This window comes from Hypomesus nipponensis, chromosome 12 (assembly GCF_054491055.1).
Source record: "Hypomesus nipponensis isolate SF chromosome 12, ASM5449105v1, whole genome shotgun sequence".
NCBI lineage: Eukaryota > Metazoa > Chordata > Actinopteri > Osmeriformes > Osmeridae > Hypomesus > Hypomesus nipponensis.
The window spans coordinates 3,640,001-3,658,128 of record NC_140372.1 but is presented as its reverse complement, the minus strand read 5'-3'; the positions used below and the strand labels follow the sequence as shown (position 1 = coordinate 3,658,128).

The 18,128-nt window shown below is 55.1% G+C and overlaps 1 protein-coding gene across 1 annotated transcript in view; it reads left to right on the top strand.

Moving 5' to 3' along the window:
• LOC146260700 (BCL-6 corepressor-like) overlaps window positions 1-18,128 on the top strand; it is a 43,559-nt gene that overhangs the window by 6,110 nt on the left and 19,321 nt on the right. Inside the window, 8 exon segments of the mRNA XM_084667497.1 lie at window positions 33-3,542; window positions 5,158-5,214; window positions 5,829-6,030; window positions 7,746-8,348; window positions 9,308-9,736; window positions 12,917-13,060; window positions 13,063-13,352; window positions 16,540-16,857. Coding sequence (XP_084523623.1) covers window positions 33-3,542; window positions 5,158-5,214; window positions 5,829-6,030; window positions 7,746-8,348; window positions 9,308-9,736; window positions 12,917-13,060; window positions 13,063-13,352; window positions 16,540-16,857 — 5,553 coding nt within the window.

Sequence of the window (18,128 nt, the reverse complement as noted above, 5' to 3'; positions counted from 1 at the left end):
ATGTCTTGCTGTTGTGTGTTACCCTGCTGCAGGTGGATGCGAGCACTGCCTGCAGAATGAACCCGCTAGCTGCCTTAGGCATGGACCGCGCTAGCCTGATGAGGGAGAGCATTCGTGTCCAAGGTGGAATGGTTTACCCCGGAATCCGCACCCTCTCCACCGAGAAAGCCAGGGAAGGTGCATCCATGCCTCTCGGCTATGACCTTCTCTACAAACCTGATGTGTCCTTAGACAGTAGAAAGACTGGTAATGGCTACATGGGACTGTATAAGAACCCTCCTCCTGGACTGCAGAAGCCCATGGTTGTCCCCGGCCCTGGAGGAGAGAGCCTGGGGCTGGACCCGAGAGTCGGTCAGGTGGAAAAGCCTATTGAGCTGGGTCTGGCTGGGTCCAATGGCTTTCTGCGGCTGCCCTGGGTGAGCCCGTACCCTGACGCAGGAATGTACCCTTTTCTGGACTCTAGCAAATACGCCGCTCTGAACATGTACAAGGCGTCCTTCTTGTCCCAGCCCTCACATTATCTCCCCCAGCACCTGGCCTACCAGTCTCTCTGCTCAGGGGCAGGAGGCAGTGCTGCAGGGGCAGAAAGGCTCCTCTACCTGCCCTCCTACCCTCCTACCCCGCACTCGCCACTGGTGCACCACCAGGACAAGAGCATGCAAGGCCTGGGGCCCAGGATCCACCACGAGTCCTCTGCCTTTGGGCAGCAGCTGCAACAAGTTCAAGCCCAACAACATCACCAAGCCCAAGTTCAGGCCCAAGTTCAGGCCCAAGTTCAGGCCCAAGTTCAGGCCCAAGTTCAGGCCCAAGTTCAGCAGCAGCAGCAACAACATGCCCAGGCCCAAGCCCAGGCCCAAGCCCAAGCCCAAGCTCAGGCCCACAGTGAAAGGCAACACAGTAGCAGTAGTAGTAACAATAGTAAACTTAACAGGACATCATCTAGTAAAGGCTCTGGCAGCAGCTACAGTCACAGTAGTAACAGTAGCAGTATTGTCAGCAGTGGTAATGGTGGTAGTAATACTAGTACTAGTAGTAGTGGAACTAACAGCAGTAGCCACCCAGTAGACTCCAGCCCAGCACTTATGACCCAGTCATCACGCAGCCTCCCCAGGCCCCTCCAGCCCTCTGGGTCCGCGCCCCCCCCTCCTCTCATAGACAGCACTTTGGACTTTCAAAGTCGACTTTTGTTCAGAAGTCCGACTTCCTCTTCGTCCTCAGCTCCCCATCCGTGTTACGCCGTCGGCACGGCCAGCGAGCACCGCTCCCCGGCGCGCTCTGGCGGACACGCCCACAAAGCCAAAGAGGGCAGTTCGGACCACAAGAACGGAGAGAGGAAGCCAAGCAAGTCCCCGTTGAAGACCTCGTCCGAGAGACCGACCTCCCAACAGGCTCCTGCCAAAGACCCAGCAGACAAACCTCTGGATCTGTCTGCGGCCAAAATCCTGGAATTGGAAGCGGGGCACCCCAACGGCTACACCTCCAAACTCGAGGCGTTGGCTAAGCTGGGCTATCTACCTGCAGCCCGATACGGCTTACCGCCCAACCGAGAGCTTGTCAAAGAGACCCTCTCCCCCTCCTTGGCCATGGCAGGGGCGTCCTCCAAAACATCAGAGCGCCCCGAGATAATCAGCACGGCTCACTCCTCCTGGCTGGTCCCCAGTCCAGCCTCTGGCCCTAATGCCGACCCAAACCACAACAAATCCTCGTCCACGATAAAGAACAAGAACCTGGAGAGTGTTTCGCAGCAGCAGCAGAGAAGCTCCTCTTGTCCCAGGATAGGGGAGGGAAACGGGGCCGTAGCCCCCGGCCAAGCTGTCGCCGTGGTTGCTCCTGGGGGTCGACCTTCCTCTGTGTCTCCCTCTCCCAAACCCAATGGGGAGTGGCCTCGCGTGTCCCCCAGCCAACCAGACAAAGCCGCCCTCTCCACCTCGCTTGGCAGCCACTCTGGGAAACGCCCCAAGACTCCCATCAAACCTGAGCCACAAGAGATGGCCTTCAAGCCCCAGCAGCCGCACCAGCCCCACCTAGAGAACAGCCGTCCCTCGAGCCACATGTACAGCGAATCCTACCTGCCGCCCAGTATAGCATACGCTAACCGCTTAGCCTACGCTAACCTCCCCTACTCGGTCCCAGAGAGCATGTCGCTGCCACACATGACAATGCAAGGCAAAGGACCTGTATATCCCCACCCAGTTCTCCTGGGCAACAGCAGCCTCTACCCTCCTCGTCTGACCCCCAAACATGGCCTGCCGTATGGGATCCCCCCCAACCACGGAGACTACCTGACCTATCACGACTCCAAGGAGATGGTCCACCCGCTCATGTCCTCTCACCTGGGCATGGACGCGAAGGAGCGACTGGACCTTAGATCCAGGCCCCAGGAGAAGCCTTGGAGCCACGACGGTTCACCTTACAGAAACCAAATGGCCTCAGATACCGAATCCCCACGCAAGAATGAGAAAGAGATTAACTTGGCCACGGGCCAAGATTCAAAGCTGCCGAGCAAGCCTTTCACCGGGGGGAAGGAAGAAATAGTCTGCATTGACCTGCTCCAATCTGATATGGACAGCGACTCGTCCATGAGCAAGCACAGCTCGCCCAGTGTGAGGAGAAGGGATCCAGGAAAGCTGCTTGGATGCGAGAACAGCTATTCCGCCAGTGACAGGAGAGAGCCAGAGCCGCTTTGGACGAGCCAGGTGGCCGAGCACAGACTGCGGGATCCAGAGAAGCAGCTTGAGCAGCGCTGCGTGCCCAGGCCTCTAGACCCCCACAAGGGCTTCCCCTCACACCCACACCCCTCCCGCCCAGAGGCCCCCATGTCCCCTCATCATTGTGAGGACAGCCCAAGCCCCGCGGAGGGTAGCCCCCTGCCAGACCTACCGGAGGAACAAACCCTGCGCTGTGCTCGCACCTCAGGGGAACGCCCCATTAAAGACCGCGGGCCCTGGAACCGTTCTTCCGGAGAACGCGCCTACGGGGATCCGACCGACGAGAGCAGAGTCGCGAGGGTCCAGCCCTGCGAGAACCGCGCTCTTGAGGATCGCGCATCCGGGAACCGGAACGTCGGAGGGCGCGCCTTCGAAAACCGCGTTCTCGGGGACCGTTCTTGTGAGAACCACGAGGATCGTACGTGTGGAGTTAATTCGTCCGGGGACGGTAATTCCGGGGACCAACCGTTTCGGGACTTGGAGAATCGTTCTCACAGGGACTTTTCTTTTGAGCACCGTCCGTCTGATTACAACAGAAACGGGGACTGCACTGGTCAGAACCAAACCTTAGCCAAGCCACCAGGTTTAAAGGCAGAGCTGATCGGCGAGGATCAGATGAACCACTACGAGGACCTGAAGTACTCACAATGCCAGGATGACACGGACTCACTGGCAGATGAGGATGAGGGCCACGGTTCCTCAAAGAGCCGGCGGTCGAGCCTGGCCAAACGCATCGCCAACTCCCAGGGATATGTGGGCGACCGCTTCAAGTGTGTCACGACGGAGCTGTATGCCGACTCCAGTAAACTGAGCCGGGAACAAAGGGCACTTCAGGTGAGTCCCCCCTCCACACACACACAGACACACACACACACAACTGTTAATCCCTGAAAATGTAGTCCCACACAACGCAGCGCTTGACATCTTCAGTTTGGATCAAGGAGGGACATGTCGTTTAAGCCTAACCTGTAACCAATGCAACCAATTTTAAGTCAGAAAAAATGTGGTAGTATTTAAGTTACATGAAGGAAGAACAGAGTTGGTAGTACTAATGGTTTATGGTCGATCCAACATGAAAAAAAAAACAACAAACAAAAATAATATTTTTTTCAAAACAATGGATCTCGAAGCAGGTTCTTCCTGTGCCCAGAGACATGGGTGGTTATTGCGAGGGTTTATAACAAAGAAAGACAGGGAGTGGTGCGAGGACTGGAGGAGCTACGGCCTGCCGAGCGCTCCTCTCAGCTCATGTGGAAAGCCTGTCGGCCTGCCAGACTCAATCTCACACAAGCGCCGACATAATTACTGTTGGCCGTTGCCCTGCCCTCCTTCCCCCCTCCCCTCTCCCCTCTCCGCCTCCTCCTTTCCCCATTTCCCTCCCTGCCTGCTTCCAAGCGCAAGGCTGCGGAGCGACTCAAGGCTGTAGAGCGACGCAAATCTCTAGAGCGACGCGAGGCTGTAGAGCAGCCTCTCTTCTGCGTCTGTGTTTGGTTGGCGGGGGAGAGCGAGTTAACACATGCTGGCCACGTGTTAACGCGTGTGTGAGAAAGGGAGCTTGTGTCTCGTGTGTCCACGCAGCACAACCTGGCAGATCAGATGCTGCGTGCGTGTGTGTGGAGCGTGTGTGTGTGTGGAGCGTGTGTGTGTGTGGAGCGTGTGCGCGCACGCCTGCCTGGCCAGCTCTTTATGCCTCGGGCTACAGTTAACCTGACCCAAGAGCCTCGGGAATAGGGGGATTTTTTTCACAGCCCTCCCCCCTTTCCGTCCTCCCTTCGCCCCCGTCCTCTCCGGAGCCCCCTAGAGACTCCTCTCCCTTTAAATTAAATATCCCCCTCCTCCCCCGCCTGCTTCAACAGCTGAGCTGCCGCCCAGTCCTCTCATGAATTCCTGCCCCTTCACTGATGAGGGGGAAGATAAACGCTCAGTGCCACTCGGCTCTAGTTCAGACGGCGCTTACCAGGCTCCACAAAGAGCCAAGCCCTGGAACGACTGGAGGGTTCAGCCCCGGACATCCAGCAGTCACTGCCCAAACGGCTCCGACAGATCCTAGGCTCAGCCAGTCTCAGTCTTCACCTCTTCCGTTTCACAGAATATTCTCTTTTAAACTCATGATGTTCCATTAAATCTCTTATTTGGGGAAATTCCTGGTATGAGAAACGAGCCTGACGCATTAGTTAAGCCTATGTCTTGCATTTGAACGTTAAAATGATTTTGCATGAAATCAGCAATCAAACTCTTGTCAAACCTGTTTCACACTGTATACTGTCCCTACAAATATAATTTTATAAATACGATCTGTAGAATTATGTTTATCCTGTCTCTGAATGTTTTTAACTTCATAAATCATGCTGTAAATGGGCAGGTTGGTTACACACTGAATGTCAGATTTGTTTTGCTAACATTGAAAATGAATGGCCTAAGATATTGAGCACCCATTTTAATTACTTAGATGGAAGGATTAAGACGAGAGGACAGTAATTTAAGTCAACCTGCCGCTTACTGTGAGGTCAGTTCTTTTTAAACTTCTTATTCAAAAATCTGAAATGAAATATGATTTGGGGATCATTTTGTGGGCCAGGAGAATAGGCTCAGGCATTTCTGTCTTTGTGATTGTGTTTGCATTCCTGTTTGACAACAAGTTACTGGTGGTAGAGCAAAGTAAGGGTTGTACAGGAATGAAGGTTAAATCATATCTAAAAGGTAGCACTGACCTTCATATCCAAGCATTACAGTTTGAGATAACCAAGGTTTTAGACATCTGTGCCAAAATAGTCTAAAGTAACGTTTCTCTTTCTCTCAGTCTGCACTGATTAGAAGGTGTGAGGTTATATGCTATCACAGCCATCACCTTACGATCAACATTTATATGTCATTGGCAGTTGGGAGGGGAGGGTGGGGTGTAGCATGTTCACGTTGGGCTGAATTGAGGCAAATTCTTCCACTGAGGATGAGAGGGGATATAAGTTTTGTTGTAAAGAGACACAGAGAGGAAGAGCAGTGCAGGGCTTGGTCTCATGACTGTGTGTGTGTGTGTGTGTGTGTTTCTGTTTGCGTGTGTGTGTGTTTCTGTTTGCGTGTGTGTGTGTGTGTGTTTGCGCGGTGTGTGTCTCTTCTTTGTAGCGTGCAATGCAGCGCTTCTCTGAGCTGGAGCTGAAGGAGAAAGAAGGAGGAGGAGGAGGAGGAGGAGGGGCACCGGCGGTGGATCTGGACTTGGCAGGCAGCCAGCGGGGGGAGAGGGAGGGGGAGGGAAGCGAAGACTGGGAGCGCAGACAGAGCAGAGCCAGGCAAGAGGTTGCTGCTGCCAACAAGACCCACAGAGACGGTAAGAGGAACCAAGGAGAAGTTACACACACACACACACACATACCTGTCTTCCTTTTCACTTGTTTTAACACTCTGTCACTGTCACCTACTTCTTTCCTTTTTTGGCGTACTCAACACCACACACACACACACACACACACACACACACACACACACACACACACACACACACACGCTCCTCAGCGAGAGGTGCCCTTCCCCCCAGTGTGTAGGGACAGCCCCAGAGCTCATAACCAGCGGATGCAGCCAGGTTAACACATCCGCCCCCCCCCCCCCCCCCCCCCCCGCCGCCCCCCCGCAGCTGAAGACAACAGACACGCTCTCTTCCCCCCCCCCACACACACATTTTTGGAAACACGTACGTTACAGCACAGTCCATCCTGTTCTGGACACTATTCCTTCAGGAAGCCAGCGTGTGTGTTTCCTGCGCACCAGGGTCGGTCGCAGTTTTGTTGTCGTATGTTAGCGGCCGGCAGAACACTTGGAACGAGAACAGCCGAACGTGTGTACAAAAACACAGATTAGCGGAGATCCGTGTGTGTCTCACGCTCCTCCGGAGAGATCAGGCAGCCACCGGCCCCGTGGCCCCGGGAACCCCCCACCCCACCCGCGCCGCGGCCGCGCACGGCAGCCCGGGGAACGTTGCCATGGCGATCCCCCTGCCGTTGGCGAGTTGCCATGGCGCAGGGTACGGCTGTGAACCGTGGGGGTGCTTTTGGTCGTGAGTCATCATGTGATTGTCGCTCGCCAGATCTGGAGAGATATTCATGGCCCCTGGCAGAATGGAACACGAGGGAGGGAGCGAGGGAGGGAGGGAGGGAGTGTTCGCGTGTGCATGCGGAGCCAGGCAAGCGGTCTGGGCAGGGCGTGTGTGGAGCATTCCTGTCCAGGACAGTACAAGGGAAGCCCTGTGAGGCAGAGCAGCTCTCAGAGAGAAGCCTGGGCCACAGCTGAAGAGAGAGAGAGAGAGAGGTTTCAGAAAGAGGGGAGAGAGAGGTTTCAGAAAGAGAGGGGAGAGAGAGAGGGCGATTTCAGAAAGAAAGAGAGGGGGGAGAGAGAGAGAGAGAGAGGGCGGTTTCAGAAAGAAAGAGAGGGGGGAGAGAGAGAGAGGGCGGTTTCAGAAAGAAAGAGAGGGGGGAGAGCGGTTTCAGAAAGAAAGAAAGGGAAAGAGAGAGAGTGGTTACAGAAAAAGAGAGAGAGACAGAGAAAGCAGTTACAGAAAGAAAGAGAGAGAGCGGGAGAGAGAGCGGGGCACAGACGCCCCCACCAGCTGCCTTTGATCCAGACGGCTGCTTTTGACTGCCTGGAGTGGAGCCTTTTAACTGCCCCGGCTGGGCGGGGGGGCAGTGAGAGAGTGTGAAAAAAAGAATGAGCCTATGATGTGCGTGCGTGTGTGTGTGTGTGTATTTTAATATTCTGTATGTGTGTGTATATTTGAGACAGCGAGGGAGGGAGAGGTGACGGCCGGTCAGAGCTGATGTCGGAAGCTTCATCCTGACCCAGTCGCACCCTGCGTGGAGAGGGCGGTGCGGCCAGCGCTGTGTGTGTGTGTGTGTGTGTGTGTGTGTGTGTGTGTCTACCGTGCACATTTTCATTTCTCATAACCCATATATTGCTGTGAAGCCCAATTTTATTGTTCCAAAAAGCAGTTTTGTAATGTTTTTCTTTGACGGTTTTCCGGATCTGACCACTGTGTGCGTGTGTTTGTACCAGGTGGTGTGTTGCCAACATGCCCCCACAACAGAGTACCCGTTCTCCAGCGATGCCCACACTCCGGCTCGCTCCTGCTTCAGGAGAGAGGGCACGCTCTCCCTGTGGAGGAGGGAAAGAGGGGGATGGAGAATGAGGAGAGGCCCAGAAGAATGGAGAAAGACGAGGAGGTGTGGGCGAGGGGAAAAGAGGAGGAGGAGGAGGAAGTGTCGGCGAGGAGGAGAGGAGCGGAGAAGGCGAGGGAGGAGGAAGCGACGGAGGATGCTGGGAAACGGGAGGAGCGGGGGATGGCGAGAGAGGAGAGGAGGGTGGAGAGGGACTACGTCTCCCAGTGGGAACAGCACTCTCGTCTGCCCACTCTGGATGCTGTGGGCCACAGGGCCGCCAGTCCCGGATCTATGCCAGCCTCCATACCCACCCCAGCCTCCATACCCACCCCAGCCTCCATACCCACCCCAGTCTCCATACCCTCCCAGGTGCCCACCAAGAAACGCACATACGCCCTGGAACTCTGCCAGCATTCTAGCCGGGGACAGGTGAAGGAGGCGGGGGATAAAGAGGGAGACGAAATGACAGTCCCAGCCAAACGAGTCAAGCTAGCAACTGGTAAGGACGTTGGACTCGCTGTCTCTCTCTGTCTCTCTCTGTCTCTCTCTGTCTCTGTCTCTCTCTGTCTCTCTCTCTGTCTCTGTCTCTGTCTCTGTGTATTTATCTGTGTTTGCCTGTTTCACTCCCATGCCCAGAGACAGAGAATTCTGTCTTTCGTCACTCCCCTCCTCCGCATTGAGTCATCTGCTTTACTGTGGCCTTGTTTTCTCTCTGTCTCTCTGTCTCTCTTTCTTTCTGTCTCTGAGGATTTCCATGCAGTCCGTTCGGTGTCGACACAACTAGCGCAGTGCCAGTTGGTGTTGAACGCTAGTGCGATTGGTGCCCGTTGGCGGGCGAACACCAATATTTATTTGTCCCGAGATCCATGGCCCCATAGCTTACTGCAACTCAGCGTGGTTGTGTTTGTCTCTAACCGTTCATCTACACAGCCTCCACCCCACGTCCTTGGGTCCTTAGCAACACTACTACAATGCTCAGTTCTAGAGATAATCGAGCCACAGACATAGTTTCATGCCTTTATAGTTATATACCACACACTCACACACATATTTACACATGTATGGCATGTGTGAGGATTTGTCAAAGCACTTTCAGCCAAAATGACTTCCTCAGAGACCTCTCTTACACTACTAGCGTAGCGCAAGAAGCAGTTTCTTAATGTCCTGTAACCTGCTTGGTTACTCTGGCTGGTTACACTTGCTTTCACCAACCCCGGACGATAAAACCGTTAGCTCATTTTAATGAGTCTGCAGTGTAGATTCTGGTGGATTAGAGGTTGTCTTGGAGCTCGGATTGGAGGGCGGGGTCTGTGGGCCATATCCATGGTTACAGTCTGGCTTCTGACATGCCGTGTGAATGTGGAGGAGGTGGGGGGGGTCAGACAGGTTTGGTAAGAATGCAGCGTGACAGCTCTCAGGCGCTGTGTGGTTAAACCTCTGTTGTCCCTCCCCCTCCAGACCCTTCAGAGCCCCCTGTCCCGGAGGAGGTGAAGAACCTGAAGGTCTGCATCGAGCTCACTGGCCTCAGACTCAGCAAGCCCCGCCTCTCCTCCGAGCTGATAGGCCAGCGGCTCGACAAGCCCCGCCTCTCCTCCGAGCTGATAGGCCAGCGGCTCGACAAGCCCCGCCTCTCCCCTGAGATGACTGGCCTTCGACTCGACAAGCCCCGCCTCTCCACCGAGCTCAGCCAATGGCCGCCTTTTAACCCCAGGCCGTTGGAGGTGAGCTCAGCGCCCGTGATTGGCCAGCCCAACCCCGGCTTGGAGGTGTGTGGGCTTGACAGGAAGTACAAGCCAAGTTCCCAAGAAGACAGGATGTTGAAGAGAAGGTCAGAGGTCAACCGGAGCTGGTGCGAGGAGAAGTTCTCTAGCAGGGAGGAGGAGAGAGGTAGGTTGGGACAGCCTGGAGTTTGGTCTCTAGTAGGAATGTGCTATGCGTTTTTACAGTGGCATGTCATTCCAGTCAAAATGATGGTCATGTCAAAATAGGGTATTTCAGTGTGTCGTTTTATTCGATGTTTGCATTAACACAGACCGGGTGTTAATTTTCAAACAGAAAACAGGCTTCCTGTTAACCAGCAAAGAAAACAACATGTCAAAATCGCCACCAAAAAAAAACAAAACAAAAACAGACACACCATTTTCTGATATTATCCCCTGGGAGCAGTTGGTACTTCAGATGAGTCATGTTCATCAAGCCATATGTGTGGTGAACTGACGGCAGTGACATTAAAACAAAGTCGACCTTTGGTGACACGTTGCCTTTGAAGTGTCCCGTAAAAGCAAGCGCCGCTCGCACGCTGCAGGCGTCACGCCTTAACCACCACCACATGTGCCCGTTTGGCACATCCCTGTACCACGTCTGCGCTAGCTGGTAAAACGCCGGTCGGAAGATTGAAGACGTTTCTAGAAGGAACCAGGGCTTTTCGTTACAGCTGTTATTTAACCAGACAGACCTCTCTGAGATTAGAAATCGCTTTTAAAGGATTGCCCTGGCCAAGATGGACAGCAGGATAAGTCAGTATGAAATACACAGCCTAGTTTGAATAAACAGTAATACCAGCAGAAAAAAACCTTGTTAATGGAGGAACGTCGGTGGCCATTTTGACACTGGTAATGTGAGAGCCCCATCATGTCTCTCTCTCCCTCTGTCTCTCTCTGTCTCTCTCTCTCTCGAAAAACGGATTCAGAGACAGGAATCTCTTGCTTTTGCGCTTGCTCTCTCTCCCTCTCTCTTGCTTTAAAGCGGATTAATCTGACTGTGTGAGCCCTCCCAGCCCAACAGGATGTATGGAGCATGCAGATGTGTGTGTGTGTGTGTGAGAGAGAGAGAGAGAGAGAGAGAGAAAGAGAGAGAGACAGACAGACAGCAGGCTGTGTGTATGAGAGAGAGAGGGCTGTGTGTGTGCTCGAACTCGCGTCTCGGCCCCGTTGCGTGCTAATGGCCGTCTAACATCTTCCACATGTAGCTGTCACAACACGTCTCCCTCTGCCACACACACACGCACAAAGAATTCCTGGTTTGGAGACGCCTCTTGCTTTTCTCACACACACACACACGCCAAATAATCCATATGGTCCACGTAAGTGACAAGACACACGCGTCCGTAATGCGTTCTATCAGCCACCCCTGGGGGGGGGGGGGGGGGGGGGGGGCGGGGGAGGGGGGAAATGTGTGTGTGGGGTAGGGGGTCGGTAAAGTGGCTTTGCGCGCCCTCGTGGGAATCGATATGGCACCGGGCGTTAATTAGATCCTCTCCGAGACTGGGGCGGGGGCGAGATATTTATTTCAGGCAGGCGCACTTGTATACCGCACCTCTGGGAGAGAGGGAGGGCAGGGGACTGGGGGGGGGGAGAGAGGGAGGGCAGGGGGACTGGGCGGGGGAGAGGGAGGGCAGGGGACTGGGGGGGGGGAGAGGGAGGGAGGGCAGAGGGACTGGGGGGGGGGAGAGGGAGGGCAGGGGGACTGGGGGGGGGAGAGGGAGGGCAGGGGACTGGGGGGGGAGAGAGGGAGTGCAGGGGGACTGGGTTTTAGGAGCGGAGTTGCTGGTTAGCGGAATCCCTCAATGGGAGGCACGCGGCTGTTCTACACACACACGGTCTTTGTCTCTCGCTCTATCCCTCTCCCTCTCTCCGTCTCCACATTGTAATTGGTGAGAGGAGGGATGTGTGTGTTCATGTCAGTCAGCCCGTCCTATAGATAGAAGTGTGTGTGTGTGTGTGGGGCGTGTGTGTGTGGGGGGGGGGGGGGGGGGGGGGGGCGTGCGTGCCTGCCTGTGTGTGTGGGGGCGTGTAGCTACCTCTTCTCCTTCCGGAGGTTCCGCTAGCCCTCGTCTCTCTCCTGGGATGTAGTGAGCCCATAAATAATTCAGCAGATGGAGGAGGTAAAACTCCCTGCTGGCTCGCAAAAGGGCCTGTGTGCGTGTGTGTGTGCGTGTGTGGGTGTGTGCGTGTGTGCGTGCGGGCTGCAGCTGTATCCAGGGTCTGTCAGCTCGCATGTTTCACGCAGGCGTTGGAACACACGACGGAAAACAGCAGACTCACGTACCCCCTCTCTCTCTCTCCCCTCTCTCTCTCTCCCCTCTCTCTTCCCCTCCCCCACGCCCGCCCGGCCGTTCGTTACCTCGATCTCTCGCTCTTTCCTACTCCTGCGTTTCGTCTCCCCCTCTCTCTTTGTTTCGCTCTCGCTCTCTCGCTTGCTCTCTTTTGCTCTCTCTCTCGCTGGGTCTCGCTTTTTTCTCTTTGTAAAGCCGACAGGCTCTTATGCCGTCTCTTGCTCAATCTCTCTCTCTCCCCCTCTCTCTCTCTCTCCTCTCTCTCTGTCCGTCTCTGTCTCACTCTCCTCTCTCTCTCTCTCCCTCTCTCTCTCTCTCTCCTCTCTCTCTCTCTCTCTCTCTCTCCTCTCTCTCTCTCTCTCTCTCTCTCTCTCTCTCTCTCTCTCTCTCTCTCTCTCTCTCCCTCTCTCTCTCTCTCTCTCTCTCTCCTCTCTCTCTGTCCGTCTCTGTCTCTCTCTGTCCCTCTCTCTCTCTGGCTCAGTCTCAGTCACGTACTGTTGTTTACGGGTGTGTTACTTTGTGTGGGTGGGTGTGTGTCTATAACGGCGAACTTTGTGTCGTGCGGCAAGTTGCTCACACTAAACCGAAACGAACGCGCACACACAAAATTCATTTAATATCCCTCCCCCAAAAAGGGTCCCTATCTCCCTCCAATTTCCTCTTTCCATTCCTCCCTTCCCCCAGATATAGATAGAACCTACTTAGCAAAGCACCGCAGTCAAGCACCATCCCAGTGTGTGTGGCTCTGTGTCTCTCTCTCTGTGGCTCTGTCTCTCCCTCTGTCTCTCTCTGTGTCTGTCTCTCTCTCTCTCTGTGTCTCTGTCTCCCTCTGTCTCTCTCTCTCTGTCTCCCTCTCTCTCTCTCAGCGTGTGATGCTGTCCTGAACAGAAGTGGTCATGCGCTAGCATCTGATAACAAAACACTAAGCTCCTTTCAAACGTCTGAGGTAGACGCTTGAAGTAAAAATATATATTTTTTCTCTTTCCCCGTATTTCTCTCCCACTCCTCCACAGCTGCCCCTGCCCTCCCTCCCCTACCAGCCCACTGCGACCATCTCCCACGCCCACTGCCAGAAGTCCTCGCCAGGGTACCTCCCCACCACCACCCCCTCCTCCACCACCAGGCCCCCATCCTCCTCCCTGTGCCTCCCCCCTCCCCCCCACCCTCCTGGCCCGCCTCTCAGACAAGAGGCAGAGGCTGAAGGATCACCGTAGGGCCAGTGGGCCCCCCTCCCCCGCCGCCCTTCCGGACCCCCGCACGGAGCTCACCGCCACCGCCATCCCCCGCCTGCGTCGCCACGGCGACCTGGACAAGCCCAAGGGCAAGCGGCCGTGCAAGACTAAGCACACCAGCCAGCGGGAGAGAGAGCGGGAGGAGAGGGAAAAGGAGAGAGAGAGACCAGCGCTGGGAAGCACTGCTGTCGAGCAGAACGGAGAGGGGGAGAGTAAGGTGGGTGGAAAACCCGTGCGCGCACGCACACACACCCTCTCTCACATACACACACACACAGACACTATCTCACACACCCTCTCACACAAGCTGACGTGCTGTTTGTCGGTGGATGTGTGGTCTCGCTCATGTGCTGAAGGACATGGGAAACAAACACCAATTAAAGATCCTTTGTACCTCTCTCTCTCCCTCCCTTTTCCCCACCCCTTCTCTCTCTCTCCCTCCCCCCTGTCTCTCTCCCTCCCTCCCTTTTTCCCTACCCCACCCCATCTCTCTCTCGTTCTCTCTCTCTCTCGTTCTCTCTCGTTCTCTCTCTCTCTCGTTCTCTCTCTCTCTCTCTCTCTCTCTCCCTCTCTCTCTCTCTCTCCCCCTCCCTCCCTTTTTCCCCACCCCATCTCTCTTTCTCAGTATGTGTATATACTGGGCTACAGAAAATGCATTCTTAGTGTGCTTAACTGTTCAAATGATCGGCTCAATGGGGCTCGATGAGTAACACGATGGAAAAAGTCTGTGTGTGTGTGAGGAGGGTGTGTGCTGTGTGCATGCTGCGTGTGTGTGAGGGTCATCGGCAGCACCGCTGTGACCTCTTGCTGCTGGGAAACACAATCTCACGCAGACTGGGAGGGAGGGGTGTGTGTGTGTGTGTGTGGACGGGAGCAATCCTCCGGTGAAGGAAGTGCATTCCTCACATAGCCCTGGCTCCCTGGGGGACGCAGCCTCCGGACCAGCATGTGCTGCTCTCAGACCAACTCCCACCCTGCTCAGCCTGGGCTGCTGGGCTGGGGCAGGCCGGGCTGGGGCAGGCCGGGCTGGGGCAGGCTGGGCTGGGGCAGGCTGGGCTGGGGAGTCGAGAGGAAATACAATCATCCCACTGCGACATTGGACCATTCTAAAGATGTTTTGAGCATTTTTTGCCTGCTCGGATTTGAGCACGGATTGAGAGAGAGAGTGCTCAAATTATGAATTCAAATGATTAAACACATTTTAATATAATATACGTTAAATGTTTTTGTCAAATAATTTAATAGTTTTATCTTAAATTATAATTTAAGATATTCCAGCTATGCAGCACAGTACAAAGATTTACGATGGCTTAGTTGGCAATAATGCGGTTTTGTGACAAAATGTCGTCCTACAGTGTATAAATCTACGGGAGCTGTATTTGTGTGTGTGTGAGGAGATTGTGTGTGTCCCAGTGCGCGTGTGTCTCGTCGTGCGAGGGGTGTGAGGGTGAACCTGCTTGTGTCGTGCTGACAGCTGCTGCACTGGGTAATTCCTCAGGGCTGGGCGGACACACGCTAGCACACACGCACGCACGCAGCCTACTCCATTCCTGGCCCTCCTGCTTTGCATGAACTCTATCCCCCTCCCCCATCCCTCCTTTCCTTCCTCCGCTTTCGCTGTTCTGCTCTGATGCACGCACACACTCTCACACACACACTCTCACACACACACACACACACACACACACACACACACATCACTGGAGCTGTCTCTGCTGCTGTATCCTGTTTGCCTATCGGTGGCTGCAAGCGGCTTCTGTTGACAGACGCTTAACCACACACACACACGTGCATACACACACACACGCGCACACACACGTGCACAGCGGAAGGGGCTGCCCCCCCCCACCTACCCGTGAGATCAGAGTAGCGCTCACAGCTCTAAACGTTTGCAAAGCTGCCTTGAACGTGGTGTTGCTGCTTTTGCTGAGCTAATGAAAGCTGTACTTGTAGAGCAGAATAGAGCAGAACAGAGCAGTATAGAGCAGTCGAGTGGGCAGAGTAAAATAGAGCTAACTGGGTCGAGAAGACCCCTTCAGAGTGAAGCAGAACAGACCAGACCATCAGCAGATTCACTGTATTTACACAATATTAGCAGCATTGGTAAACTGCTGTAAATATCCAACAGCCAGCCGCCACCGTTCGTGTGTTTGCTGTGAGCGATTATGCAGCACGCAGTCAAGTCACGTTCCCTGTGTCGTATTTCCTCTCCTTCTTTTCTCGCTCTCTCGTTCTCTCTCTCTCGTTCTGTCTCTCTTTCTCCCTCTGTCTCTCTCTCTCTCTAGTTCTCTCTCTCTCTAGTTCTCTCTCTCTCTCTCTCTCTCTCTCTCTCTCTCTCTCTCTAGTTATGTCTCTCTCCCTCTCTCCCTGTGTGTGTGCATGTCTCTCAACCGTAGTGCTCATGGTTATAAATGACTTTGTGGTGACACGGCCACAGCCCCACGAGGGCCACTGACATTTATTAGCGCTGCGTGTGTGTAGGGCCCCCAGTGCTGCCCACATGCTCGCACACACACCCACACACACACACAGAGGAAGATGCAGATGCAGACTAACTTGCACTGTCACACAAAAACACACACACTTGACCTGGAGTGGAATATCCTTGGCCACCTCAGTCCATCACAGACACGAGAGGAAGAGAGAGAGTGGAAGACAGAGATGAGGAAGAGAGAGAGGAAGAGAGAGAGGAAGAGGAAGAGGAAGAGGGAGAGAGAGAGAGAGAGAGGAAGAGAGAGAGAGAGAGAGGAAGAGGGAGAGAGAGAGAGAAGAGGCAGAGGGATGAATGGGTGAGAGCATGAAAACCGAACAGTAGAAAGACAAAGAGAAAGGGAGAGGGATGGAGCGAGGGAGGGAGGGAGGGAAAAGGGCAGACATGAAGGCACGAGGTGGAGAAGCGGCCCTGTTAACCACTACACACACAGAGAAGCCAAATGCTCCGCCTCTTTTCCTCTGCTCGCTTTCTTTCTCACTCTTCCACTTTCCTGCTGGGTTTCGTTTCGAGGGCTGGCTCTCTCTCACAAGCCTCAGGCACTTGACACACACAGAAACACACACTCACAGAGACACACACACACGGCTCAGCGGTGTGGAAGGTCTTTGTCTGTGATAGGAGGAAGTCAGTGTTGGGCTGCTATTTCAGACACCGTCTGTCTGCCAGCCAGGAAAACTAGGGCTGGCACAGGAGGAGGGTGTGTGCGTGTCGCTGTGTGTGTGCGTGTCGCTGTGTGTGTGTGCGTGTTGCTGTGTGTGTGTGCGTGTCGCTGTGTGTTTGCATGTGTATGTGTGTGTCGCTGTGTGTCATAAACATTTCGGCATGTACAATTTGTGTGTTGTTTGTGTGGAACGTAACATGTTTACAAAGATTTCCAGTCTGAACAACTGTTACCCCCCTTCCCCCCCAGGTGTGCCTTTCGACCTGCTCCAGGAAAAGGCCGGCCTCGCCGTCTTACCCGCGCCCTCCCCACTCCCCCACGCCCCCTCCAGCCCTCACCGCCCTCCCTCTCCACACCCCCTCCCCGCTGCACCTCCCGGCCAGGGTGACCCAGGGCAGGGTGACCCAGGGCAGGGTGCCCCAGGGCAGGGTGCCAGCCCCCATTCCTGCCCCTGAAGCCCCCCTCACCCCCGCCAGCCGGCCCATGCCCCCCGAGGCCCGCCGCCTCATCGTCAACAAGAACGCCGGGGAGACGCTACTGCAGCGCGCTGCCCGCCTGGGCTACGAGGTGAGTGTGTGTGTGTGTGTGTGTGTGTGTGTGTGTGTGTGTGTGTGTGTGTGTGCCTCCGGTCGGATCGTGTTCTCTCTTCGCTGTGTAAACTCTCCAGCGCTGCTCGCTCGCTCGCTCCTCCCCCGTTCTCTCTCTGTCGCGATCTCGCTTTCTCTCTCTCACACGGTATCTCCTTCTATCTCTCTCCCTCTCTATCTCTATCTCTCTCCCTCTATCTCTGTCTCTATCTCTGTCTGTCTCTCCCTCCCTCCCTCCGTCTCTCTCTCTGTCTCACTCTGAGTCAGAGGACTGTTGGTTGCGCCTGGCTGCCCCCCTCCTCCCCCCCCCCCTCCCCCTCACATCTCATTAATTCTCCGGGAGACGAAGGGCCACATGGGAGAAAGCCTCCCAACAGGCGCCGAGACATCGCTAAGCGCTCTCACACACGCTCTCTTTCACACACGCTCTCTCTCAGGCACGCACACACACACAGATACGCTCCTTCCTCACGCACACACAGAGACGTGCAGGCAACTCTCGCACCGATTTCCTCTTGCGCTGTCACACACACACACACAGCGCTTCGCTCTCGCAGCGCTCCGCTCTCCTTCCTAAGGCTCCTTAACCCTTCGGTGATTCATATCCGTGTTCCGGGAAGAAAGCCCTCCCTCCCTCCCTCCCTCCTGGACAGAGAGACACCGACTCTCCGGGAACAGGGAATGCGCTACAACCTCATTTGGTTGTTCCTGGATTTGGGATCTGAATCGTGGAGGGGCTGAGGGGGGGAGGAGGGAAGGGGTTCTAATCCGGGTGGTGGGGGGGAGGGTAGCCTTGCGTGGCTTGCCCCCCACCCCCCGTGTCTAATTCCCCCTCAGATTAACGAGCAGCAGCGTTAGTTCCACCAGCGGTCCCCGTGAAAGGACTGGCGCCGAGCGCAGGAAATGAACGATTACTGTAGCGCTGCGATTCTCTATCTTCCCCCTCCTGTTCCTCCGCTCGCTCTCCCTCGCTCTCCCTCGCTCTCCCTCGCTCTCCCTCGCTCTCCCTCTTTGCTCCTGTCTTCTTCCTCGCTCTCCCTCGCTCTCCCTCGCTCTCCCTCGCTCTCCCTCTTTCGTCCTCTCTTGTTCCTCGCTCGCCCGCTCTCCCTCGCTCTCCCTCTTTCCTCCTCTCTTCGTCCTCGCTCACTCGCTCTCCCGCTCCCTCTCTCTTCTTTCTCCTTTGCCGCCAGCAGTCTTTAAAAAGAGAACGGCAAAAGAAAGGCGGCCTTTGGAGATGAGAGGAGCGGGAAG